The sequence below is a fragment of the Emydura macquarii genome, unplaced genomic scaffold, assembly GCF_026122565.2.
Source record: "Emydura macquarii macquarii isolate MOO-44397 ecotype Brisbane River unplaced genomic scaffold, CSIRO-AGI_Emac_v2 contig_554, whole genome shotgun sequence".
NCBI classification, from domain to species: Eukaryota; Metazoa; Chordata; order Testudines; family Chelidae; genus Emydura; species Emydura macquarii.
In genome coordinates, this window is record NW_027130691.1 from 4,154,627 (window position 1) to 4,180,943 (window position 26,317).

The 26,317-nt window shown below is 47.0% G+C and overlaps 1 protein-coding gene across 1 annotated transcript in view; it reads right to left on the reverse strand.

The window, feature by feature from the left end:
* Positions 1–22,958, reverse strand: part of WSCD2 (WSC domain containing 2) — a 69,119-nt gene extending 46,161 nt beyond the window's left edge. The window contains exons 1-2 of the mRNA XM_067539362.1: positions 22,577–22,958; positions 1,331–1,445 (exon numbers count right to left, since the gene is read on the reverse strand). Of these exons, the coding sequence (XP_067395463.1) occupies positions 1,331–1,445; positions 22,577–22,958 (497 nt within the window). The remainder of the gene's footprint in view (positions 1–1,330; positions 1,446–22,576) is intronic.
* Positions 22,959–26,317: the final 3,359 nt, after the last annotated feature.

The window sequence follows — 26,317 nt, forward strand, 5'->3', positions numbered from 1 at the left end:
GTCGCAGAAATATGTAGGCCCTGTGCACTGTGCTTTGGCCTCTCGACTTTACAGAAGACACAGCAGTGATGATGTCTGCTGTGGAGCCGAGAGGAGGGATTATCTGGCAATTTACAGACATTCTTCAGTGTGTTTCAAAGGCCCGGGCGTGTAGGAGCTGGTGTGTGGAGCGCTGACAGGCTGGTGCTCAGGACTGTTTAGAAGAAGGAACTTCCTTTTCTCACTCTGTGTCAATTCATTCCAACAGCTTTACGTTCAGATGGGAACTGAGGTAGCATCATTTCAGGAGCTACCGTGTCTATTGACACTGTGGATGTGAGCAATTAGGGTTCAGTTCCCTCCTCTCTTATAGACACGGCCCGGAGGGCCAGACTTGTCAAGATATTCAGGCACTTTGCTGATTTCAGTGGGAATTAGGTGCCTGCTATCTGCATCTGTAGGTGCCAAATTCCTTTTTAAATCTGGCCCTTAAGATCAATTTGCCTCCACTGCCACCTGTAAAATGGGGGTAATAGCACTTCCTTGCCTCACCAGGATGCTGGAGGATAAATATGTTTGTGAGATGCACAGATGGTACAGTAATTGAGGCACCAGAACTACATTATATAGCTGGGAAGATGCACATGGTAGAAGGGCTTTTCCAGGCCACATATGCAATGAAAGGTTTCAGACTTTCATTCATCTGGAGAGCACTGTATTTTCCCCGCCACCCCCCCAAATGAAAAGGGAAACAAAAGGGAGAAAAGCGAGTTAGAGGGATTCGGGTGTGAGTGGCAATTACCGCTATGAAAAGGCAGCACTGCTGGAAAGATGCCGGCTGGCTCGTGTGAAACCAGGTAACTAGTCGTGTCGCACTTGTGATTTGCAGCTTTGCCCACAACGCAGTCAGTGCACTAGTGCTGCCGTGCTAACTGTGTCAAAGGTGTCTCTGTGCACGGGGCCAACATGCGGCCTACATAGCACTACGTTAACTGCCCTCTGCCCGGGCTGCATTTAACCCAAAGCACATTTAGCAAAAGTGGGCTACATTCCCTGCTGGTGTAAAAGGCTGGCATCAAGGGAGCTGTGCCAATTACCCCAGCAAAGCGTTCGGGTGGCACACAACCAAAGGGTCTCAGGCCCCCCTCTAATCAGGACATCGTTATCATCCCAAATGAGGAACAACAACTGCCCGGTCTTTTCCTGGATCTTTGAAAGCATCCATTAATAGGGGAAGGGGAAAGACACAGAAGAAAGATGGCCAAGAAACTGGTGTGCTCGAGCCGACGAGAGAGAAACACTGCTGATGTGTTGAAATTAATGAAGACTCTGTGTTCATTTACCACCCTACCGGTCGGCACAGTTGTCCTGGCAACGGAACACTGTCATCTTTTTGTAGTCAAAGAAGGACACGCCACGCAGCGCCCGTCGGCGAGTGTTGTCCACGTAGCAGCCAATGTATTTTGCTGCGGAAAAGAAATAGAAGAAGAATTCGGCTTGTTAAGAAACTCTCAGTCACTCACATCTCCCGTCTCCCCCTCTCTCGCTGAACCCGTGCCTCTGGCTAAAGATGATTTTTCACCTCTTCAACATGAGTTAGTTCAGCTGGCCTAGAAATGCAAGTCGGGGGGAGGGACTCCATCAGTGAAGCACCCACAGAGGTGCAAGGAATGAATGAATACCCAGGCAAATAAAGCATGTTCCAGAGAGGGAAGGGAAGCAAAATGTGATTTTCAGAGCCCTGGAAGGTCAAATGCTTAACTCATTGACTTGTTTAGCTCCAGTCACTGCAAGTCTGGAAAGGACCCATCACTAAAGAAACTCCCCATATTTCAGCGTGAGGTTCTGCTCTCCTCAGCCACACAAGCTCAGGGGCAGCGTTGCACAGGAAGGGGGAAAAAGGGCTGAATTTGGGGCAGTAATTTGCGATGTGGTTAGTCCTTGGGAAACAGAGAGACTGAGAATGCAGGCTAGAAACACGGTCCAGACGGGGCCTGATTCACTGCTGCATTACTCCCGTTCCAGGCCAGCACAACTCCCTGGCAATCAGTGCGATCCCAGCTATGCAAACAGCACTGCTCTGCTAGGGTCTGGAGACAAATGAACGTGCACAAGCCAGCTTCCGACGCAGGCAGAGTCTGTGCATCCCAGCTCACTCCAGGGATGGGCACAGGGGGCCAAACATCGCAAGGCCAGCGTTGCTGACAGCTCTCATTTTCTCTCTATGCCCTCCCACCCCGCAACCATCCCCACACGCACTGTCCTGTCCGCGGGCCTGATCCAGAGCCCTGGGATTGAGTGGAGAGGTTTGCTTTGACCTCAGTGGGCATTGGACCAGGTCTTGTATCATCAGATTCCCAGGACATATAGTGACTAGGGGCCAGTTTGTTATGCCCCAAGAGGCAGAGTAACGCCCCAAACAATCCAGTGTGCGGAGGGAGGAATTACGCTGTTCTTGGCCTGGTCCCCAGCATGAGTTAGAGCAGCCTCAAGGTTGCTCTAAATTACACTCAACTTCAACAACCCCTATTCTATTACATTCTACCTCTAGACTGGAAAGGATTAGATTTTAATCGGTCAATGTCGGTAAACACTGATTTCACCATGCATACCCAAACCGACGAAAAGTATTCCCATCCATTATAATCTACATTTACAGACAGGCACCGTCAGAAAAATGCTGCTTGAGAACTTAGCGGAGTTTGCTTTAAGGATAGTTCATTTGTGTATTCTGACACGTGATGTTGACAATTTGTGTTTTAACAGTTACAAAACTTTCTCTTTTTGAACCTCAGTGTCTGCTGTCATTAAATAATTATTGTCTGACCCCTGCCTAATTTCCCATGAAAATGTAAATAGATCAACATTTTAAAAATGCTCAAAATCCATAGTTTTGTGCAACTGTGACTATTTAAATGGATAAAAATTGAAACAAATGCTTACAAATAAACATTGATATTATCTATTGAAATTATATTTAAAAAATTGAATTCAGCCAAGGTCCTTACACTGTGTCCATCACTGAAGTGTTTGAGGGTCTTCCTGTAAGAAATACATTGCAGCAGCTGAGACTAGCCAAAGCAGAGGTGTATACCCCTTAGGGCAGAGGTGAAAGAAGAGGGTAGTGGAGGGCTGGCTATGTAGGTCGCACACTAGCTGGGAAAGCCCTACACTCAGGTTTTTTCCCACTGGATTAATGCTGCTGGAATGGTGTCACACTCAGCTGCAGCCACACACCAGCTGAGCTTTGGTTCTTTAGCTTGAGGAACGAGGCATGGTTGGGTGCAAAGACAGCTCCTGCATCCCGAGGCTCGGCACGGGCCACAGAGCCAGGTGCTTTCTCTTCCTAGTGGTTTTGCATATCACGCCACACGTATACAGGTGGAGCAAGATACTTTTCTGCATTTGCATGCTCTCTCCTCTCTCTCTCTCCCCGTCTCACCCATTTCTCTGGGCAATCCTGTGGCTGCAGAATTCAATGCTGGCTCTAAACAGCGAGTGTGAATTTTGGAGCGTCTTCTCTAGGGCAGGCCCCGTGCCCGAAGAGGATGCTTTCGGTATCTGCAGGCATAAGCCAATAGTGGGAGCTTTGGTTCAGCTTATCCCTACTGCTCCCCACTCTTTAGTCTCTCTAGTGGCCGTATCCCACTATCTAGCAGGGGATGAATTCTCTTTTTACCCATCATTTAGAGGGGGAAAAAAATCCCAGGTCATTCATTGTATTTGTCGCGTGAATAGTTGTTTCAGGGCTAATTCATAAAAAGCATAAGCTATATAATTAGCACAGTCCTTTCAAAGACTTGCCGTACATTCAAAAAAAAAAAGTTCCTGCAGCCGAGGCCGGGAAGATGGCTCAATCCATCACGTTCAGCACCCGTCAGTTGATTCTTCGCATCACGGATTGAGGCAGAATACCTAGCACTTCAAGTGAGAGAGATGAGACCCCAAGGCCGTGATGGTTAGGAAATTACATAACACCTGGAATCAGACGGTGAGGCTGGCATCCCCCACAAGTTCCATCAGCACCACAGAGCGACAGCAAAGAGCAGGTGTAAGCACTGGTGAGCGTGTGTGTCATAGCCCCCCCTCTGTGCTGCCCTGCAGAGGACATGCATTGTTACAGCACAGCTTTGTAGGTCTCACTGTAGTAACTCAGGCGTTTCGCTTTGCGGTCCCCCCGTTCAATTCCTGGCCTGTCAGCTAAGATGGCAGCCGTGACACAAGCTTTGGGCAAAGACGTCTTTGGAACAAATCCGTCAGGCCCAACAGCGAAAGGACTGCCGTCAATGTCAGCGGATTTGGGAATAAGCCCAGGTTTTTACCCCATCAAAGTCAACAGACGTCTTTGCCTCTGCAAGCCCTGAGTAAAAACACAACAAGGTCTTCAGGATTCGGCCCCGTGGGTTGGTTTCAAATGCTGTGCTGTGCAACGTCAGTCTCACACCGGCAAAAAGGTCCCGGGGTTTGTTTTTCGATTTGCATGTAAAAACTAAGTGGATTCCCTGCTGGAAAAGCTGCAATTCCTAAAATTACAGTAAAGTAATCATCTGGGGTTTTTTTTGGTAAGTTTAGGCGTAAACCACGGCTAACTTTAGAACTGAAGTTTCACCAGTAGGAAAAAAATGCTTACTAAAAGGGATTGGAAGAACAAAAAAGAGAACATGATGAATCAACTGGATTTTAAAATATTGAAGAACGGTCAGATTCTAAACAAGTCTATATTTAGTGGAGTTACGCTGATCTACATCAAGTGAGGATCTGGCCTGGACTGTATAATGCAGCTTTCTACATCAAGGGCTGAGACAGCAATTCCAAAGAGAAACTGAGGCGCCTCTGTGTCTTTGCTTTTTATTTTTTATTGGTGCATTTGATTGTCAACAGATGCTGCTGTCTGAGCCTGTCAAGAAGGATGATGTGCGCCGGGCAAAAGGGCAAAATTAACCTGATTGATGGGTGACCTGTACTGGAAGGTATCTTCTGACTAGTCTTTTTTACCTTGACTTAACTGAGTGCCGCTTCGCCCAGGGCAGTTAACACCGGTGTGGACACGCTCCAGCCATTTGCTCCAGGATACAAACGTTTGTGCTTTACACCAGGTTAGGGTAGGGAACAGGAAGTCGGGAGAAGGCAACGTGCTTGGCGTGCCATCTTGCACGCCGTGGAGAATCACAGAGAAGCTCGAGGGCCTCATTCAAGGACGAGTCTCTGAGGACGTGGAGCTCCTCAGAAAGTGGGGACGGGACCAAGGAGTCTCCAAAGCTTAAGGAAGGCAGGCCTGGAGTCCTGTTAGGTGGCACTTTCGGTGGCGATGCATCCCTACACCAACGTGTAGCCCATAGAGGGGGACAATTAACACCGTCAGAGGGACAGGCTGAGTTTATTATTTCTCCCTCGCCTTTCTTCTTTCTCCTGGCAGCCCCACGGAGCCACATCTGTCGTCTAATATCAGATATGACCCGTCTTCCTGCTCAGGTTTAGGGGTGGAGGGTTGGAGGGGGAGGTTCATAATGAAAAAAGATTACAAAGCCAACGTGCCAGTGAGGATGTTGGGCTTAGCATCACCCCGTCCCCGAGTTACACAGTGCACTCTGCACTGCAAGGGTAGGGTGAGCAGAGAGGAACCAGACTCCAGGTGCTTTGCAGACTGACCACACGGTAGTCCGTCACTTTATTAAGTTCCTCCTACAACATATCTTGACCCGCTCTGGTAACTGGAGGAGCAAGAGCTCCACTGATTCACGTCAGCGCCCCTGATTTAGGAGTGCTGTGTTTTTTAGACAGTATCAGAGCGTTCTTTTAGGTTACCAAGATATATCCTGAAGTGCGAGGTCTGATTGCTTAGCATGCACCAGGACAAATGCTATCAATGGACATAAAGTTACCTACTTCTACTTAAAACACTTCGACTCTTGCGGCAGGAGACATGTTTCCTTTTATTTGTTCTAAAGGCAAGAAGTGACTTGGGCAGGTGGAGAAGCTGGGGGCAGCTGGACCAGGCAGAGAGGAAAGATCAGAATGACTGGACAATGCAAAAGGAAGAGGGAGACACAGTGGGCTGGGGAGAGAGAAAAGAGAGCAGGAGCAAATCTGCAATCGGCCGAGTAATCCTGAGTGCTAGCAGCATTGTATGCACAGCCTGTTCCTGCTGCATCAAGCAGTACCAATCCAGGGCTTACGACGCACTTAAAGGAATGTCAGGTTGATCAGGCCCAACAAGGGATATTTGCTCCATGCTGTAAGCTGTTGGTCCTGAGCAAATATTTTCCCCTCCCAGACTTTAATTACATGTTTACATTGGTTTTAAGTAATGATGAGCAGAAAAGCACTTAGATACGTTATGTATCTAACGCATCATCTCGGCTCTGCTCCTTCAAACTCTGGTTCATGTGCAGAACTCTGCATATGAATGAAGCCAGTCGGCTACTCGTCTGAGTAAAGTTACGCGGGATTGGGGCCTGGACCGTGTTGGACAAAGGTAACACATTCCAGTTTTGCAGGGCATTGGTCCTAGTGTAAGCTATGGGACAAGTTTCCAAAGGCATTTTATTCCAGCCTCTAATTCTACAGCCAGGGTGGGGTTTTTTGTTCACGGTCATTTTTTATGTGCAACTCTGCACACGTAACCCTGTGTGCAAATGTACTTATTTAAGTCATTATCTGCATAACCAAAGGAAAAAAGTTTCTGTCCTGGGCTCTCGACACCTTTTACCAAAAGCTACGTGGCACACAGCACATTTGTAAAGTGAGCTGTGGATCGGAACTTCTGCCCTTACAAACACAAGCACGCTTCAGTGGGAGTGAAGGGGCATTTGATCAAGCCCAGAGGCGAGGGGTGTTTAATCAAGAAGTCCCCGTTACTTCTCCATCTGTGTAAAGGTTGGTACTTCCAGCTCAGGATTTATATGGCTCATGAATAATGCATTGTGTGAACCATTATGCTTGTCTGCACAGCCCATAGACTCCAGCTAATGAGGCTGCAGAAGGTAGTGGTGTCTCTCAAGCCTGTAATATCTGCTGCATTAATCACCAAACAGAAGCCCATAGTGTTACAGACATAGCTTTATGTCGCATAGTGGAAAGGGTGGGAGAGAAGCGAGCAGGGGCTAGTCCCAGTCACACACAGGGGAGGTCTGGATTCCACAGATAAGGTGGATAGAGTATGACAATCTGGCCTTACGGTGGGTCGCCAGCTGCTGTGTCCTTCATAGTATTTTAGGAAATAATGCTGGGTTTTCAGAGGGGTTCGAAGCCCAACTCCTGTTGATCTACTGAGATGGTGCCTTCAAACTCTTGGAGAATCTCACCTCACAGTCTTTTTGCTCCCGAAAAGCAGGGATGTAGCCAAGTTGGAAAGAAGGAAAACAGATCTGTAGAACGGTTGATAGAGGCCCTGCTGTGCTATACGCATAATGAGAGAAAGTCTCTGCCCCAAAGAGCTTACATTCTAAAGAGACAAGACACAGAAAGAGGAGCAATTTGCCCAAGGTTCATGCAGCCAAGCAAGGAACAGAACACAGGGTGTGCTGACTCCCAGCTCAGTGCCCTTGCTACTGGACCATGCTGCCCCCGTATGATAAATGAGCATCTGTCAGTGCTGGTCCTTCCTGACAATAAAACTACTTTGGAGGCGGGCCAGAATGTGGACATATGGGTAGTTCACAGGCAGCATCTGTGCAGGTGCTTCAGTGAAAAGCCCGACTGCTCAGCATGCAAAGTAGAATACAATGCAGTGCCTCGTGTCTGTGCCATCGTCAGACTCCTGACAAACGTCCATCATTCCACGCACTGACGAGGCAACTGGCTAAGGAATAATGGAATCTGAAGCAATCCAAGTTGTAGCGTTTACATGTGGTTCAGGTAAACCTGGGAGCGCAGCAAGAGGCGATACAGCTTGGATAACACCGGCATGCTGGTTTCTTTGCGACCCTGCACCTGCCTCGTCGTTGCTTTCTCTTTTACGTGGAGCAGTTCTGCAAAACATCCTGCTTGTGTGTGTGCTTTTTAAACACATGTGCTGAGTTTAATGTGCCCCAGACATAACCTTGCAGAGAACTGCAAGCCATTTAGGAAAGGTACTTAAAGCAGAAGAATCAATACACGTAGCGGACAAGATGTGGTAGCCTTACACCGAGCAGGTTTTATTTTCTCTACACAAGGGATTAAACTGAAGACCTTTCAGTTCTGCTTTTTGATTCTTCACTGAGATATAGGGCATTCTCTGTCAAGAAGGCCTTTAATATAGGAGCAGAAGAGATACCACACATCCACGTAGTCTTGCATCAACAATGGCCAATATTCACTGCCCCAGAGAACAGCAAAAAAAAAAAAAGGTAGGGCATCCGATGATTTTCAGTATGTGCCTGGAGGGCAGAATTGCAGCCTGGCCTACACACCCCATCTGCTGTGAAGTGTGCCAGGGATAAAACACATAAGCATGGCTGCACGCAGTAGCTGCAAACGTTAATGGTGGTCCTGAAATTAACCAGACCAGTGTTCCAGCCACGCTCTTTGCTGTGATGAACTCCTTCGGCCATGAAGTCTGCACACCGATTAAGTGCTGCCTAATGAAATATGTTTCTGCTTCTTCTAAATGTACTGCTCTTTAGCCTCAGGCCAGGCGAGAAGGGGTTTCAGATCCTCAGCAGATGTCCTTTGCCTTACTCCAGGAAATCTCTCCAGGCTACCTTTCAGTGGGAGAGGCCAGCACCTCTCACCGTTACCTGTGCTTTTTGTGTTTCCTTTTGCCTTTCCTCTAGAGAATTGTTGATTTGCACCAGAAACCTGTTCTTGAATCAAGTAACAGTGCAAGTGGCTGCTGTTAGCAAAAATAGACAGATGGGCCATGCAGATGCATTTTATTTTGCACTGAAGTCAACACAAACCTCATCCCGTGGCAAAAGTGCACAAATAAGCAGCTTTCTCCGTTGTCAAGTACATGTTGCTCTGGAGAAAGGGACCAGGCTGTCAGACTGAAGTCCTCTGTTTATGTACAGAAAAGGTACAGCAACAAAACAAGCTTTCCCCATGCTGTCCTTCTAGGATACTCATTCCTGGCCCTGGGGAAAGGCTGGATTTCAGTCTAAATGGCCCAGTCAGTCCTTGTCTTCTCTGATGAAACTGAGATCAATGTATACCTAATGAGGGGGTCATTTTTGGGGTCACCTGTCTATGAGGAACTTAATGGACACAATACAACTCTTTCCCAAAAGCCAGCAAACAGACTGGATAATAGCTTCTGCTCATTACAGACCGAGGCCACATTCAAACCAGCAATGTGGAGGTTAAGCTTCTTATGCCAGTACAGATCCGTTGAGCCATGAAGTCCCCCAGAATGTACTATCTTTTAAAAATAATAAGGCCACCAGCATGGGCAAAGTCTGGCCCCCTCTGTCTCTCTATCCAGGTGTCTTTTTTTTTTTTAGTCATGCATTTTTTATGCGGCTGAAGAACTGAGAAGAAGTTAATTTCGGTTCCACCCCCAGGAAATTATAGTCACAATACCAGTAAATTGGGAAAAAAAAAAAAAAAAAAGTCTTCAAAGCAGGGACAAAAATGTGACACTGGTGAGCTAATTTAACAGGACAAAAAACGAGGCTGCCCCAATGAGACAATTACCATTTGGTTTGAAGCGCGGCAGAGACCTTGGTGCCCGTTCCCTCCGGTACACGTGGCTGCTGCATGCTGAACTTGTCATGATACAGTTTCAATGCTACGTTCAGCCAAGCACCTCAGCGTGAGCTCCTTGTTCACAGCAGCGTGTCCTGGGGAAAGCGGCTCGCAGGGGCTGATGGATGATCCGCAGTTCCCTAACACAGTCATTGCAGCCCCCAGGGACCTCCCATAGCGTTGCTAGAACTGCCGGGTCGTAGATTTGTGTATCCTCAGACCTTCCAGAAGTGTATTTGCTCCCTCTCTCCTGTCGAAAGGCAGAGTGCAAAAGGCCTGGCACTATCACAACATGACATCTGCCTTGTGAGATGAACAGCAGCGCTCCCACACGTAGGCAGGACCCTGGGTGCACTGAACATCAAGTTCCATCTAGATACAGAGTGCAGTCAAGTCACTTCGTCTGTTTCCCATATTGCTGGAACTGTTGAGAAGTGCTTGGGGAAAGCATTGCATTGAATCACTGTCTGCTATTAGGTCTGAACTGGCTGTGGGTAAATCTGTAAAAGACCTGGCTCCCTCCAAGCACTTACTTCAGAGGAATGCTATTTTTGCTCTCTGTTTTTATTTTATTGCTGAATTTCTCAAAACCCTTATGTTCCAAAAACTGGCAAATCAATATATTTTATGGAAATGTACTAATTGCCCCGGATCTTTGTCTAATAATAACACATGGCTTCACATATCTTAACCGAAAAAAGAAAGAGAAACCTTTGTTGGGGGAAAAAAAGGATTTTTAATGGCCAGATGTACATTTGTTTGTCACTTTAATGGAGGTGAACGTTGTGAGATGGTGCACGTAAAAAACCACATTTCGTGTCCAATGCATGATGTAGGGGAGAAAATAGACTGCAATACAGCATACATTTTTAACAGTGAGAGTCGTTAACTGTTGGAACAATTCACCAAAGGTCGCGGTGGATTCTCCATCACAGACACTTTTTAAATCAAGGTTGGATGTTTTCCCAAAAGATCTGCTCTAGGAATGATTTGGGGGCAATTCTCCGGCCTGGGTTATCCAGGAGGTCAGACAAGATGGTCAGAGCGGTCCCTTCTGGTCTTGGAATTGATGACTTTTGCACTCAGTCATGTACGTTGCCAATATGCCAGCCTAGATGAAAGAATATCTGCAAAATCGCACTTACGTCAGAACCACCACGGCAGTGCCAGTAAGGCCCCAGAATCAGGGGACTGTGAAGGTGCCTTGAAATAACCTTTACACTCTGCTCCTGAGATGCAGCTATTTCTCCTTGATCGCAGGTCAGGGTCTGGGCCTACGTGTCTTTAAGGTGAGTTACACCCTGGTTGCAATTCAAACACCCCTTAGTAAGCTTTCCAAAGAAGGGTTCTCATCCCAACATTTTTTATATTTAAAAGACAGGCTATCCTACATGAATGGACCCTACAGCTTGTGATGTTGTTACCATAGTGGGCTGAGTCATTTCCATACAGCACTGAGTATTTTTTCTATCCCCAGACAGAAAAGGAGACTAAGATCGCGTGAAAAGGTGAAGAGGTTGTATCCGCAAATTCAGAGTAAAAACGTGCCAGGGATGTTGAAATAGTCACAAAACCAAGTATTACAGACTCAGGACATTTAGAGTGCAAGTTAAAGAAACCCAAGCATGCTAAAGAAAGCCCAGTTAAAACACCCAAACAACCTTAACTCTGCCCCTCAATGAAACTATGTGGGGAAAAATAGCATGAAAAAAATCTAGTGTCCTTTTAAAAATCTGGGGCCACATATACTAAAATGCCTTCATCATCATCATGTAGTTATTGCATGGGGCCAGTACAGGGCAGAGTTAAGATTGTTCTGAGACAAAGAATAATACTTGTGGAACATGTCAGTGGGCCGGGGCAGGGGATAGAGTTGAATAAATAATTAATAAAAAATGATTTATTGGACAAATTTAGCCTTCTTCTCAGTGACGTGCAAGCAAATAATAATTGCCTTAAACATATTCATTATTTGAAGTGATCTGATTTGTTTCTGTGGGCATTGTTAAAACTCTGTGGATTGATTATGACCAGGCCTCTGGTGGTATTCAATATGCATTCTGTAAACTGGACGTGTTGGCTGGTCACAGCTCGTCCGATAAGTCACATGTATTGCTTATGGTCCCTGACTGGATGCTTCTTGGTTGTGACGGGTCAGGAATGTCACATGTATTTTTTCTGTTCCCTGATGGGATGAACTTTTGCGCTAACATGCACACTGCAAAATTAGATTTCCAAGACCAGCCATGCAGGCAAACTTGACAGCACAAACATTCAGGCAAGCAAAAGCTCAGTCTCTCAATTGTTAGTGGCTAAGAGTAAACGGAAGAATGCAAACATGGATGGGGCGGATTCATTTAAACATTCAGATGAATAGTCAGGGAAACTATATTGCACTGTTCAGCCAGTTTAAATGATGAATGATGCTATAGTTAAAGATGGGGAAAGCTTACTATTGCTGATACTTCGGCAATGCATCATGCAGCTGTTACCCTCTCCAGTCCAAATTCTAGCAGGCACCCACGCTAGGTGCTGTGTTTGGGGTACCCTATCTTCACTAATAAGTGTAGCCAACAGAATTCGCACTGCCGTCACCAGATACAAAATACATGCCGTGCTGAAAAGATACACTGAAGATGAAAGTCCCGTGACGTGTTTGTTCAGTGAACCATGCCTACAGACATTTCTCACAAAGGGGGGGGGAGAAGAAAAAGAGCAATTTTCCAATGCTGGGTAGGTAGTCAGCAATTTGGTAATCTATTAATGTAATGTTTATTCATCTGTTTTGACGGGAGATGTGCATCTTACTGTTCAGGACAGGCATCGCCCCAGGCAAGCAACGCTGAAAGTCTCTCTGATTTGCTCTAGAATGTGCAGAAGTCAAATGGTTTCTTTAAAATACTTTCCTGAATTATACAGGGGACAAGTCCCTTTTGTGACCAAGGGTCTCTGGGTGGGTTTATTTACCCTAACAGCTTGGCGTCGGAGCCCCGTCTTGGTCCTAGAACAAACGTGTCAGACAACCAGCTGCCCTAGTTCCCATGAGCGGGGATGTGGCCACAAGCTCTGGCATTCAAAGGCTCACACAGACAAATACAGTTTACCTTCCGTGTCTCCTTTGAAGTGGAGCCCTTGCCCTTGCTTGTAGTCTAGACCTCCTCCTCCCCTCAGCTATGGATTCCCAGCTGTATCCTGCACATCGGAATCCTGATGTGGTGAGATTATCTCACCAGGCCTTTCCTTCGGTTCTAACAACCTGCCTGAAGGGTTCTCACAACCAATTTGACATCAGTGGAATTACTCTGGATTTCTTCCTGTGACACTGAGATGAGACTCTGGCCTGTTATTAATATTATTCACGTATTTATTGTCTGCCGGGGGAATCATGATGGTTTAGGGCAGATTAAAAAGTCAAGAAGCCTGTTTCTGAGCTTACGCTGGTTTTAAACCAGTGCTGGCTTCGCTGGAGTTACTCCTGGTTTATTCTGAATTTACTGAGCCGAATCTAGCACCCATCCCGAGGCGCTAGCAGCAGCGTCACGGACAACAGACGGATGGGACCTACACGACTCAACTGAAGTCAATGGCACTATGTTGATTGACAGCAGCTGCGGAACTGGCCCATCGAATGTGGGGACAACTGGGGGGTAAATCACGGAAGGGGAACACCATTTTTTTAATACTTTTTTCCCCAGTGGGAGTAGTGGGGCAAACACCCTAACTAGGCTGAAGATGGAGCTTGATCAATTTATTAATGGAATGATCTGACCTGGTTGCCTGTGATAGCAGAGGTCTGGACTTGACGACCCAGGAGGTTCCCTTGCAGTCACGTGTTCCTGCACACTTCCATAGTGATTTGACGCTATCATTCCCATACGCCCAGCATGTATTCTTATTGATGTCAATGGGCATTGAATCAGACCCATAGTACGGCTTCGTTATGAGCGCACTCTGGCTTAGGAAGCAATTTACATGTTGCACCATTCCAACAATATAAGCCTTTCATTCTCTCTCTTCCGTCATCTGTTTAGGTCCATTTGCCAAATCCATCGCCTTGGTATCGGATGCAGAGTCAGGGGAACTTGCTTTCAGAAGAGACTAATACCAAACCAGTCCCCTCTCCTGATGGGATAACATGCTTGAACTCCTGCTTGGAGTCTGCAACCATCACAGCTACCTCTGCCAAAATCCACACGCTCCACACCCCACTGCACTGGTGCCAGCCAGATCACAGCGTCTCCCAGGGACAATACCTACTGTGTTTGCTTTTGAAGGAACCAGGCTCAGCTCAAAGGTTGCTGAAGTCTTTTAGACCTCTTAGAAGATCCTCTTGGAAACTCTTAAAAGACTCATGGAGGGTGAAAAGAAGGCAGGAGGAAGATGGAGAATGTGCCCTGATAACTTTAACTACAGAATTGTAATAGCTCATTGCTTCCAATTATTTTCAGCATAACTTGGCATTTCCACAATGATGAACAGGTTTCAGAAGGTCAACTAATTTTGTTCCTGAAAAATCTAACTGATTTGGGATTACTCCAGTAATTTTCACAGGGCCAACGACTGATACGTGTTATGTTCAGTACACTGCTCCTGACATATATGAACTGCAACGTCTGAGGACGGCTACTGAAATAATTAGGGGAAGTGCAGGGATAATGAGTTAACTAGGGGCATGACAAGCATAGTACAGCCCAGTTGGAATAGCAGAAGAGGTAATCACACTGATAAATAATACATTTGGACAATGGTGTAACTCTCCCAATCTCAATGGAACAGAAGTGAATTTGGACCATTTTGACTTGCTGGGAAATTGTGGGTGAACAGCCAGCCAGCAAATATGTATGAAATCATGTTCCTACAACTTCATTCTCACCTGATAGCTTCGTTGGCAGTAGAGTGGCATTAGCCTTGTCAATACAATGGCAATGGTAATGCTAAATGTCTTTTTCTTTAGGCTGGGCCTTTCATCCCTAAGAATTGTGAAGCACTTTACAGGCCGTGCTGCAGATACGCTTTCTCCGTCACTGAAATGCAGCCGCCTCTGCAGTGAAATACAGCAACTGCAGAATCACCAGAACTGGCTTTGCCGATACATGAAGTCCCATTTCCAGTGGCCAAGACTGCTGTGTGTAGACATCTGCTCAGTCAAGGAAGCCAAAAAAGAGACTCATCTAACGGGTCAGAACTCTACTGGGTTGGCCTTAGCTGGAAACAGTCTTTGCATATTTTATCCCTTTCAGAAAATCCTGCTGCGGTTTCCATCCATCCCCAACCCCCTCAGAGACCATCATTTGGCTTTGTATGGAAAGCAACAGAGCTGGGGACGTGCGGTCTTCAGCTAAGAGTGGATGCGCTGCAGCTAGTTTTTAAAAGCAACAGAGAGACCTTCAGATCCGCCTGGGTATATTCGGTGGGAGGAAGGTTGGAGAAGAAAATACACTCCAGGGTAAGCTGAAGAAGAGATCACAAGAACAAGCATGACAGTAGTGCGATCCCCTCAGAAATGAAAAGTGACAAGAAGTGTGCACGTGTGTTTTACTAGCACAGAATAACTATTATACTCTTGCAAAAGTCGCCCTCTTTTACCTGATCGGAATGGTCCACGGACCGATCCTGACTGCCGTGGATGTGTTCATTGACCAAGCATTTCAGACTTGAGGATCAAATTCCCTGCTGGTGCAATTCCCTTGAAGCCGGCTGAATTAGGCCAACAGAGAATCGGGACCAGGGAGTCTAATATTGGGGCCCTGTTGTCTTCAGTGGGAGCTGTGGGGCTCACGCCACCTGGAAACCAGCTCACTTATTTAGGAGTCTGCCAACAGATTTGGAGAAGGGGTGTATCTTCCACTGGGAGTTGGGGACTTGACTGCCCTGTTGCCTTTGAAAATCACACTAAGCACCTAACTTTAGAGAGCCAGCTTGGACAATGTGACCATGACAAACATACCTAACCCTGTACAGTGATTTTCACCCACCTCGAATAACTCCTTGTGTTACATGCCGTGATGCAGGGATCTGCAGGGCTGACCTGGCGAGAGCCTGCTCTCCACACGCCACTCCTCTCCCTGCCCCAGAGAGCCACGAATCACCCGGCCAGGCCAGCTCTGTCAGCCGCTAGCAATGAATATTGAGAGCCTCTCTGCACAGGAAGAGTGACTCTGGGGTCCTTTGATTTACAATACCGGGCCCAGAGTAAAACCCTTCCCTGGCACAAATAGATACAAATGGCCAGCCTGGTGATTTTACACAGTGTGACTCAGGGCCAGCTGCACGTGGGTTCGCTCAGGCTTTGATACGTCACAGACGGAAGGCAAACCTGACTGCCTCCTGCCACTCCTATTGCGAGGCGAAGTCTCAACCCCCCAGGCTCTTCCTAGCTGGCTGCTGCTGCTCCAAGGAAGGGCGTGTGGCAGGCAGTGCTTTTGGCCCAGATTCTCAAAGGTATAGAGGTGCCTAACTCCCAGGGGAAAGGCGGCTCTTACGCTGCTTTGAGAGTCTGGGCCGGTGCCTAGCTAATTTGCACCCGGACAGAACAACACGTGACACCATCTCTGCCAAAACAAACAAGCAACGTCCAGGAATGCGTTCAGCAGAATCGACCACAGCCGAGTCAGTCAGTTCACAGGGACCCAGGGATCCTGGCACTGGGAAAGGAGCGGGTTCCTACTGTATTTAAGGCATGCATTTAAGGCTGGCATCCAACCTCGAAATAAAGATTTCACGCGATGGAGGTTCCACCACGTCCCTCGGTCAGTTGTTCCGATGGTTAATTACTGTTCCAATTAAAAGCCTACTACTGCTACCAGCTCGTGGAATTACTCCACTAGTGCAAGTGATGGAGCCTGTGCTTTGTTGCTGAAGATGCCCAGATTCGAACCCGGCTGCATGCGAGGGACCGTCAGGTCAGACTCCTGGGGAAGGTCCACATTGCCGCTGGAGGCGTACTTTCCAGCTCAGATAGACGCACACACGCTAACTTTGACTGAGATAGCGCACTGAAAACAGCCGTGTGGCCGCAACAGCACGGACTGGCCGTGCGAGTATAATCCCATCCAAGACCCAAGGCGCATCCTTGGGCGGCTAGTCCGTGCCTTTGCCCGTCACTATTCCTAGCACACTAGCGTGATCAGAGCTAGCACAGGTATGTCTGCCCCAGCTGTAAATTAAACCTCCAGCTGCAGAGCAGAGGTACCCTTGGGAAGGAGGAGTGCTGGCAGATTAGGCATAGGGCCTTGATTAAGAAGGGAGCATGGGCCACGCACACAGGGTCCAAATCTGCCTCCTTTACACCGTTTTCACACTGTGGCATGCCCTTGAGGAGGGGGTGGTTACTGCCAGTCCACACTGGGGAATCCACCCCGTTGTCTCGATTTGGGCTACACAGATCTCAGGCAGGCTCCATTTGGTCATGAGCACCTCACGCAGGCCTCACTGGCTCTCACGGACGCTTGTTAATGATGGCCAGACCTGCGTATTCCTGGCACAAGCACTAAGTCCCACGCAGGTTGAGTTATTGTCCGGAGTAACCAAATCTTCTAGCTCCATTATAAAAAAGAAAAATTAAACTGCAAATAAATAAAGCAGCGTGGACCATTTCCGTGCAGGAAAACTTTTACAGCTGAGGCTTTGCCAGGATGTGCTGAATGCAACCACAGCGCCTCCCTCTGTCCCACATGCAGCACCTTCTGATGTCGAGCTGTTCCTCTACCACTAATTCACCGGGGGTTTCTTATGAATGGCCTGGCTTTATTGCACTCGAAGATTCTTCCGAATACTAGTAAGGCCGATCACTTGCTGGGAACTAAGGCATAAACTGAGTGATGGTAGCATCTCCTTTCCCTCTATCTTTCATCTACTTTGGGACAAAGGAGTCCCTTCTCTCGGAGTCACTGAAGCAAGCGTGGTCTCCAACTGTTGTTGCCCATGGCCACCCCCAGTGTGCATTGATAACAATAGTATTTCCCTGTGTCAATCCCCATCATTAGGAATTAGAAGGCATTTTGTCAGAGGTTAATTGCAGGGGACACATTACATATGGCCAGGAATAGGAATGCTGCATGGGTTTTTATGGTGACTGACAGTTTATTCTCGCTAACCATCTGGTAGCTATTTGCGACATGTGAATCCAAATTAATCTAACGAACATGACCAAATACATTTCAGAAGTGGGTTTCCACCGATTCCTCTGTTGCAAGTGTAAGAACACAACAAGACTGGAGCAGGAAGGGAGGATTATTTACTAGGGCATTATATTTCCTGTCTCGTGTTACATGACATGAAAGTCACCTAAAGGCTGAAAGGAATTTACTTTTTTCCAGCTTTGGAAAAGCCTATTTAGTAGAGGATTGGAGCATCCATCATATATAGGTCTCTAGCAACTTGAAATGACTTAGCAGCCATTCCAGGGCATTGCAATGCACTGTCGAAAGAGCATTTGCTTCATTGTCCTCTGCTCAACGAAATAAGAACCATTCAACTGTGATTCAGAGGCCCTATACTGCTAATAGCCAATGTTGATTCAACTTTAGCTAGCGCGAATGTGTTTTTGGACACAAGGCTATGAGTAGCAGATCTGTGGTGCATAGCATAGTGACAGCTGTGAAATTCTTAGGTTTGCCACAGATTTATTACAGCGTTTTTTTTCCCCAGAGAAATCCCTACTCTGCTCCTCGGTGGAACATTTCCATGGAAGGTTACTTTTGTGCATAATTAAATGTTTCACTGGTTACTCATCTGGCATGTTAATGTGAAATCCTGCCTAACTGGGTGTTTGTTGTCATCTCCAAGCTCACTGTGCCCTGGGAGTTATACCGACAAATTCCCAGGCACGCTGAAGGGATCATATCCCCGTCTGCACACCTGGCAAGCTGACAGGTAGCGGGGGGGCTGCCTGCTAAGCGAATGACACCGGGCAAAGCACCAGCTTGAGAGGGGAGTTGTGCGCGTCTGTCATCTCTTTGCTGGGGCTTTGTGTGTGGCCCGTTTACACCAGCTTCTTGTGGGGTGAGTGACAGTGGCTGTTCTCCGAGAGCAAACGCCAAATGCAGGGGGATTCCAAAAGGAGCACAAAATATCAGCCAATTCAGGATCATTTATGCACCCACAGCGAAAGCTGCTGTGGTGGCGGCGGCTACTTTCCAGGCTGCAGCCATTCGAATACCCAGCTTGCAGTTCCTAGACGTATTATTTCGGGCCTAATCCTGTTTGGTGTGGAGCATCTGCTGGGGGGGGTGCTGGGTACCAGACCTTCCACCCACGCCATTCGGAGCAGAGGGTGGAAGTGAATCAGAATTAGCCTGTCAATCATTGAATATTTATTGTCCCTCGATGCGCAGATCCTGCACAAAGGGGCTGATGTTGCAAGATGTCCTGGGATTCAGAAGTAAAAGCGAATACAGGGGGATGATATTCTGAGAACTGGTTAAGAGGCGCCATCGCCTCTTGTGCATCTTGCACATCCCACCTCCTTTAAGTTTTTTTCCAAATCATCCTTTGCACTTCCACAGCCCAGAACCACAAAAATCGATCCCTACTCGATCTCTACAACCAGAGCTGGTCGAAACATTCGTTGCACGTGAATGAAATCCCTTTATCTGTTTGCCAATTGTTCATGATTCTTTTTCGCAGCTTGTATGGGCCAGATGCCAACAGGTGACCTAGAGGGGAAAAGCTTGAGAATAGATTACTGACTTGTAATCAGCCTCCTAAACTAGCTGAGCTGGCTTTCAAATGATGGGGAAAACTTTGCTAACTGCAGAATATTCACCCATTAATGCTAACTCAAGCGGGACACTCATGGAAATATCTTGGGGAAGAGACAGAATTCACTGAATTAATTCACATGTAAATGCTACCAGCATTCCTTCACATGCTCAGCGTCCTAATGGCTCACGATGGGGTGTGTGGCTTTGCAGGACATTTCGTCTTTCCTGTGGATATGTGACATTGTAACTGTGTTCTTTTGCAACAGAAACACATGCACTATTTAAAAAATAACAGCGATGACAATACGGCCTTTCATATCGTTTAAGGTCCACATAATCCTTCCTCAGGAAACCTAAGCTATGGAAAGAAATCAGCTACAAAAATCTAACAGGGCTCGAATCTGCTGCTGGAAATATCTTCAGTAGTTACTGCTGCTATTTCTTATTTCATTTTGTGTTCCCATCATGGATAATGCTGCAGCTATTTCCCTAAATACCCAGGCAATCCATTATGCTGCTATCGCAGGTGCACTCTACTGTAGCAATATGCTATATTGCTGCTTTTCCCCAGACCACTTTATTAATGACAACAAATGGTAACAGCATTCACACTCAACCGAAGATGCAAGTTACTACTTCACGGGGGAAAAACAGTAGATTGAGAACTCAAGGCAAAGTGTATTTGCTGAGTCTAACTGCCTTTTAAATGTACTGTTCCCATTCATCTTCAAATCGAGGAACACTGATTGCAGGTAATTTTGTGTCATCATTGGGTACTCTCCTGACACCGAATTCTGTTGCTGTCGTCTGATGTTTAATGCCATCAGCGTATGTAGGACCATTTTCTAAAGCGAGGCTTATGCCAGGTCTGAAATATTAACCCTGGGATCATGGCCTGGATTTTCAAAAGTGGCCATTAATTTTCGGTACTCAACTTGAGCCATTTGAGGCCTGATTTTCCAAGGTAACATCCACCCGCAGCTCTCCTGGAGTGAGCCCAAAACCAGAGATCACCCGATACAGCAGTCACCTCTGACACACACAGGGCCCAAGCATCATTTTTTCAGGCCCAGTACAAACGTGTACCACACACATACCCATGGGGGTTGCAGCCTGGGCCGGGCCACCCCAGGACCTCCAGGCCCCGGTAAAGTGTACCCTTTTCCCCCACCATGTGGGGGCCCTGTGCACACACGCAGCATTAAGCACCTCAGTGAGTGTGTGTCTGCGTATGCTTACCTGAAGGGTAAATAAGTGAACTTTTAAAAACCAGTGAGAACTACTCAATTAGCTTCTCCTGGGTAATTAACAACATTTTAGCAAATCCACAGTATGTTGTACATTATTCACCTACAGCAAGAGGGACAGTTGGAATCTCAGGACACGTAGACACCAAATCTGAGAGCCGCCTGCAAATATAATTGGCTGTATTTTAATTTCCCATTACTTTAGAAGGAATTTGCATCCAAGCATTCATCCAGAATGGTCAAGTTAAGTACACGAGGCATAACAGAAGTATTAGCAATAATAAATATTGATAAGGTGCCTTCATGATCAAAGGCACGTCAATGTCTTTCTGGGCTGGCAGCTGGCAAATGTTTCAGGGGAAGCGATCTGAACGCTATAACTACAACACTGGAATAAAGAGCAACTGATCTAGGTGATCCATTCGTACTACAATTCGTACCAATGGCATGAATCCTTTTAGAAACGCCTCATGGAGCAGCATGACTGTTGAGAACAGAAAGAGGAAATTGGGTAGGTCCTGAAATAGGCTTTGATTCTATTTGGAAGTAGTGATACAAATAGAGGGCCTTGCAGTCTGCTCCGTGTAGCAAGCGCCCGTGCAGGACAGTGTGACGCAAAAGATACAGGAGGCCTTCTCTTGCTAAAGCAATGGATGGCGTGCTGCCGTTCTGTGCACCCTCTGGCACTAATGGAAATAATGACTGGGAATATACAAAGCCGGCTCAGCCACCCTGCTCTGTAAAGAAACAGATCCTTTGATTGCTCTGCGTCCCTCATAAAATAACCGTCCTGTCAGGGGCTGTAAATTAGGTTCTCAGGGATGATAAGCACATCAGAAGCAGTGCAATAAGTCACCATACAAAAGACGCTGTCTGTGGAGGGTAAAATCAGTGGCCGGTTTCATTTAAAATGGAGATCATGTATGTTTAAAGGGGATTAGGAGGAACTGATGGTTGTTTGTCCATCTCCGGTACCCTCTCAGTCGCCCTTCACGCTGCCACAGCTGAACAGCTCAGGAATGCATGGGTCACATACACATAAAGAGATTAAGGGATGCTGATTTTGGTGCAAGCTCTTTAGCTGGCTGAGAAACATGACTGATCCATGGCCGTGCTGCCTTATCAGCGCCAAGGCACAGGAAGCTTCAGAAGCAGAAACTTGCTTGAATTGGGGGATTTCGGTTTTTCTCACCCTTTCAATTAGGTATCCAGTGGGAACATGAAAAGTGAGTGCATTTCAATGCAGACCCCCAATGGGAGAAGCTGAGGGTGTTTTCAGATCTGTGTTCCCGCGGGCAGACTCCAGTAAAAATCTCAGTCACCCCCATGTACATTCAGAGTAACTCCACTGAAGCCAATGGGGGTATAAGATAGTGTAACTGAGCTCAGAATCTGACTCCAGGTGTGCCTAGCAAATGAGACTCGCTGAGCGCAAGAGACACAAGAGCATATTCAAATCCATGAGGCCAACGGGACATAAATTGGACCTAAGATTCAACCTGTGTTTCTCTTCTCTTGGCAATTATCCTCTTTAAAGTTCCCTGAGGGATCCCTGCATGTTTGCAAGCCCCACTTATAAACACCCTGGAAGGAGGAGGACTGTTTTGGTCTGAGGGCCTTGGACTAGGAGTTATTACGAGAGGAAAATGAGCAAAGGAAAATTCAGGCTGAATGGCTGGGGAAAAAAATTCTACTGGCTGGTGGTATCATTCCCCGAAGGAAGTGAGGGAAGCTGGATTGAGTGAATGATCAAACCCCAGAATCGATAAAGCCCTGGGAAATGTTCTGCAAGGGGACGGATGAGCAAATATCAGGGGTATAATCCTGGACCCATTGACTTCAGTGACAAAACTTCCCTCGACTCCTGGGGGGCCAAGCTGCCTCCCCCCCCGGAGGTTTGCCATGAGTCTGTGCCTTGTCCCTGCTGTGAATATATGCTGCCATTCAGTCTCTCTCCCCACAGCCCCATAAGAATCTTACCTCTGCCCTCCTCTTTCTCGCGGACGTTCCTCCCTTTGAGAGCTCTGCTCCAGGCCCCACCAAAGTCCGCCATTTTGTTCCTCTCTGGCATCTCCTTGGAAGCACTCTTGAACCATTGCCCATATCTCCGGACAGAATTCCGAGCCTCCGGCGTCGCCTTGAAGCCCCTCCCGATCTGAATCGCCCCCAGGTACTGAATCTCTGTCCCTTCGCCGGTGCCGTCCATGGGGTTGGGTTCATTCTCTGAGACGGTGGGCTCACCGGCAAAGCCAGAGTGCAGAAATACCAGGCTCCCGGCTGTCAGGTACAACGCGATCAGCGTGAAGAAGCGCACGGGTTTCCGCCGAAAATAACGCTGGAACTTTACCCATAGTTTGGCCATAGCGCCTTCATTACTCGCCTTGTGTCGGGTGGGAAGTTGCAGAGCAAAGACAGCAACTCTGGTCTTGCAACTGTATCTTCCAGGGCATGAGACTGGGTCAAAGCCGGCTGCTATAAGATAAGTAGAAAAGGAAGGACAATGGGCTTTTGTCAGCTGTCCCGCTGGGCTGGTTCAATTGATGAAGTCTTCTTTCTGGTATTATTTTGGGACCAGCAAGTAGCCACTAAAGCAGAACGGGTCTGTGTATTGAATTCGTACAAAAATATTTTAGAATTCTATAAAGTCCGAGGGGCCCGGGGTAGGGGACAGAGAGTGTGTTATTCAGTTCCCGTTTTGTGCTCAGAAAACGAGGTATTTCTCAAAACATATCACGGTAGCGCCCACTTGGCTCCATTTTATTCTTCCCCTATTAAAGTTCCTAAGGGGTGCCCTGGAGACTCCATTGATGGAGGGATCATGTTAAGAAAATGGAGTGTTTGAAGGTGATTTGAAAGCTGATCAGCTGATGCGGGTCCCCTCACTGGCTTTCTCCGCTTTCAGCTCCTCAGCGCTGGTTCTTACAAGCATTTCTGTCATGGAAATGGCACCGTTTCCCTTTCAGCAAAAAGAATGAAAGGTCCCTGGATGTGTCTCCAGGTACGAAATACTGACTGGAGCCCTTTGTTTAATGAATCTCCATTCATCTCGGTCTCAGGATAAGAAATCTCCACCTGCAAGTCAAAGGGAACGAAAATCGTTAGAGAAATGTTCTGAAGGTTTGAGAAGGGAAGGATTTATAGTGTTTGAATCTGCGTACCCTCCCCCAGAAAGTCAGATCATGGTCAAGATAAAACACAAATTCTCTTCTCTCCTTTCGAAGCTTAGCAGACTGGCATATTTGCAAACTATATTATTATTCTAAGAAATCCAGTTGCGTTCAGGCACTTCACGGTTGTCGCTGTGCCGTACACTACAGCCACTTGGAATATCCTGGGTTCAGCCGGGAGAGAACTCAGATCCTCTTGCTCCAAAAGCAGAGGTCGCTGACAACTAAGGGAAAATTGTTATTAGCTATCAACAGTGTAGGGCAATGGCTGTCAACCTTTCCAGACTACTGCATGCTTTTCAGGAGTCTGATTTGTCTTGCATACCCCCAAGTTTCACCTCACTTAAAACTACTTGCTTACAAAATCATAAAAATACAAAAGTGTCACAGCACGCTGTTACTGAAACATTGCTTCCTTTCTCATTTTTGCCATGTAATTATAAAATAAATCGATTGGAATATAAATACTGTACTTACATTGCAGTGTATTATAGTACATAGAGCAGTATAAACAAGTCATTGTCCGTATGACATTTTAGTTTGTACTGATTTCGCTAGTGCTTTTTATGTAGCCTGTTGTAAAAGTAGGCAAATATCTACACGAGTCGATGTACCCTCTCGAAGTCCTCAGTATGCGTACCCCTGGCTGAGACCCACTGGTACCGGGCCTATGTCATACAGGTGAGGTCTGATGCCAACAAGTGGAGGATAAGTCAGACACACACACAGACCCTCTCTACCTACTTCATCACAATATTATATGCATAAACTGAGACACTAAACTGACTGCAGGTTCCCAGGTGAATTGTCCAAAATAATTTGAACCCTTAGAATCACATCCGAATGTTTGACACTTTCCTGTCTAACCATTGGGAGAGGGATTTCTGATTTTTCCAGCCTGTTGATCAGCCTTTTTCGCATTGCGTTATATTTTAATTACCTTTCCCTGCACTGCAAAGCCTCTACAGATGTGAAATCTTTCAATCAGCCGACCGAGGACTGCAGCATTTCATACAAAGTGCATCTTTGTGCATCGCCCTCTTTCCATGGTGTGTGTAAAGCCACGTGCCCGAACACTGCCTGCATGTGTTCCAGTCACAGTCTGCGCAAAGGCAGGCTTCTCTGTGAGACGATCTGGTCAACCGGTCGATGAGACCGGGTTCAAAGCACGTGTGTCTTATTGTTCCTACAAACTCCCTGTTGACCTGGCAGATGGTTCCGCAAAGAGGAAGGATTAGCTGTCTTCATTTTCACCAGCATTGCCTTGTTAAAAGGTCAGACAAAACTCCTTAAACTGGGCTCATTATGGGTAGTAAGGGCTCTCCAGCGGAACCTGTTCTACAGCGTGAGCTGTTGCTGTGAAAACGTTCTAGAGTCTTTTAAACCAGCTCTGATTTTAAGTCTCTGGCGCGCGTGAGAGCCTTTTGCATCTGGAGACTGGAATCCAATCCCGATTTGTTCAGCTCATTATGAAGCTGGTGGGCTAGTCCTATGCATATCAGAGCAAATCTCCATGCACAACTGGCAGTTCCTGCACAAGAGAGTCAAGGGAGAAAGGCAGAGACAGTGTCCTAGAGACTAGTCAAAACTGAGGGGTGTCGGCAGAGCTGGGAGGAAGCAGCTCACAGCTGGAACAGCAGGGGAGCTGCAGGTCAGGACAGAGGGAAATCGGCAGAGCCGGTGAGGGGAGTATCCCAGGGCTAAAATGGCCGGGGGACTGCAAATGTTTTGGCCCAGCTAAAATGAGAAGCTTACACAGCACTTGCCTGCATTTTGTCTGGCTCAAACCTTTGCTACCAGGCCATCCAGCTCCTGAGGATCGGACCAACATGTCTCAAAAATTTGTCAGCGAAAAGCACCCGATCCCCTCATCTAAATCATTCACTGCTTGGAAAAGTCCCTGGGGGACTCAAACGGATTGTCTTTTATCTCAGCACCTGGCTGTCCCAAACCTGCCATCCTCACCCCAGAAGAGAGGCCTCAATGGCAGAGCAACACGGCGGCCCCAGCTCTTAGAGCACAATGGCTGGAAGCGACCGGGGAATACTCTCCTGAGGCAGTTCTGACACTCTGGATGTGAACCCCGCATAGATGGGAGGAGGCCCGTTTGCTCAGAAAGATAGCCTAGCGCTGGGCGAATAATTTTGTTAACAAGTATCAGCGACCCGGCTCAGATTCTTTCTAACGGGGCCAGCCCACGGCAAGATGATCATAATGCAAGTGACTTTTTTCTCCTGCAGGCTCACAAAGCGCTTCTGAAAATTGCTGCCTTTAAAAATTGCATTAATAGATTTGAAAATCTGAAAATCCATTGTGTCGATAGATTTGAAAATCTATTAACACCCTGCTTCGCTAACGGCCTCAGGATCTTGAATGCCCCCAGCGGTCAGAGAACCTCAGCGTTGCATTATAGGCCCAAAGTTCGATTTTGTGATATTTTTATTGTTAAGGATTTTTAAAACCACCAATTACTCTTTTGGTACATGACAAACCACCACAGCGGTTTCTCTGAGGCTTTGCATCTCGGCCATGCAGAACGATCTGCTAACTATTG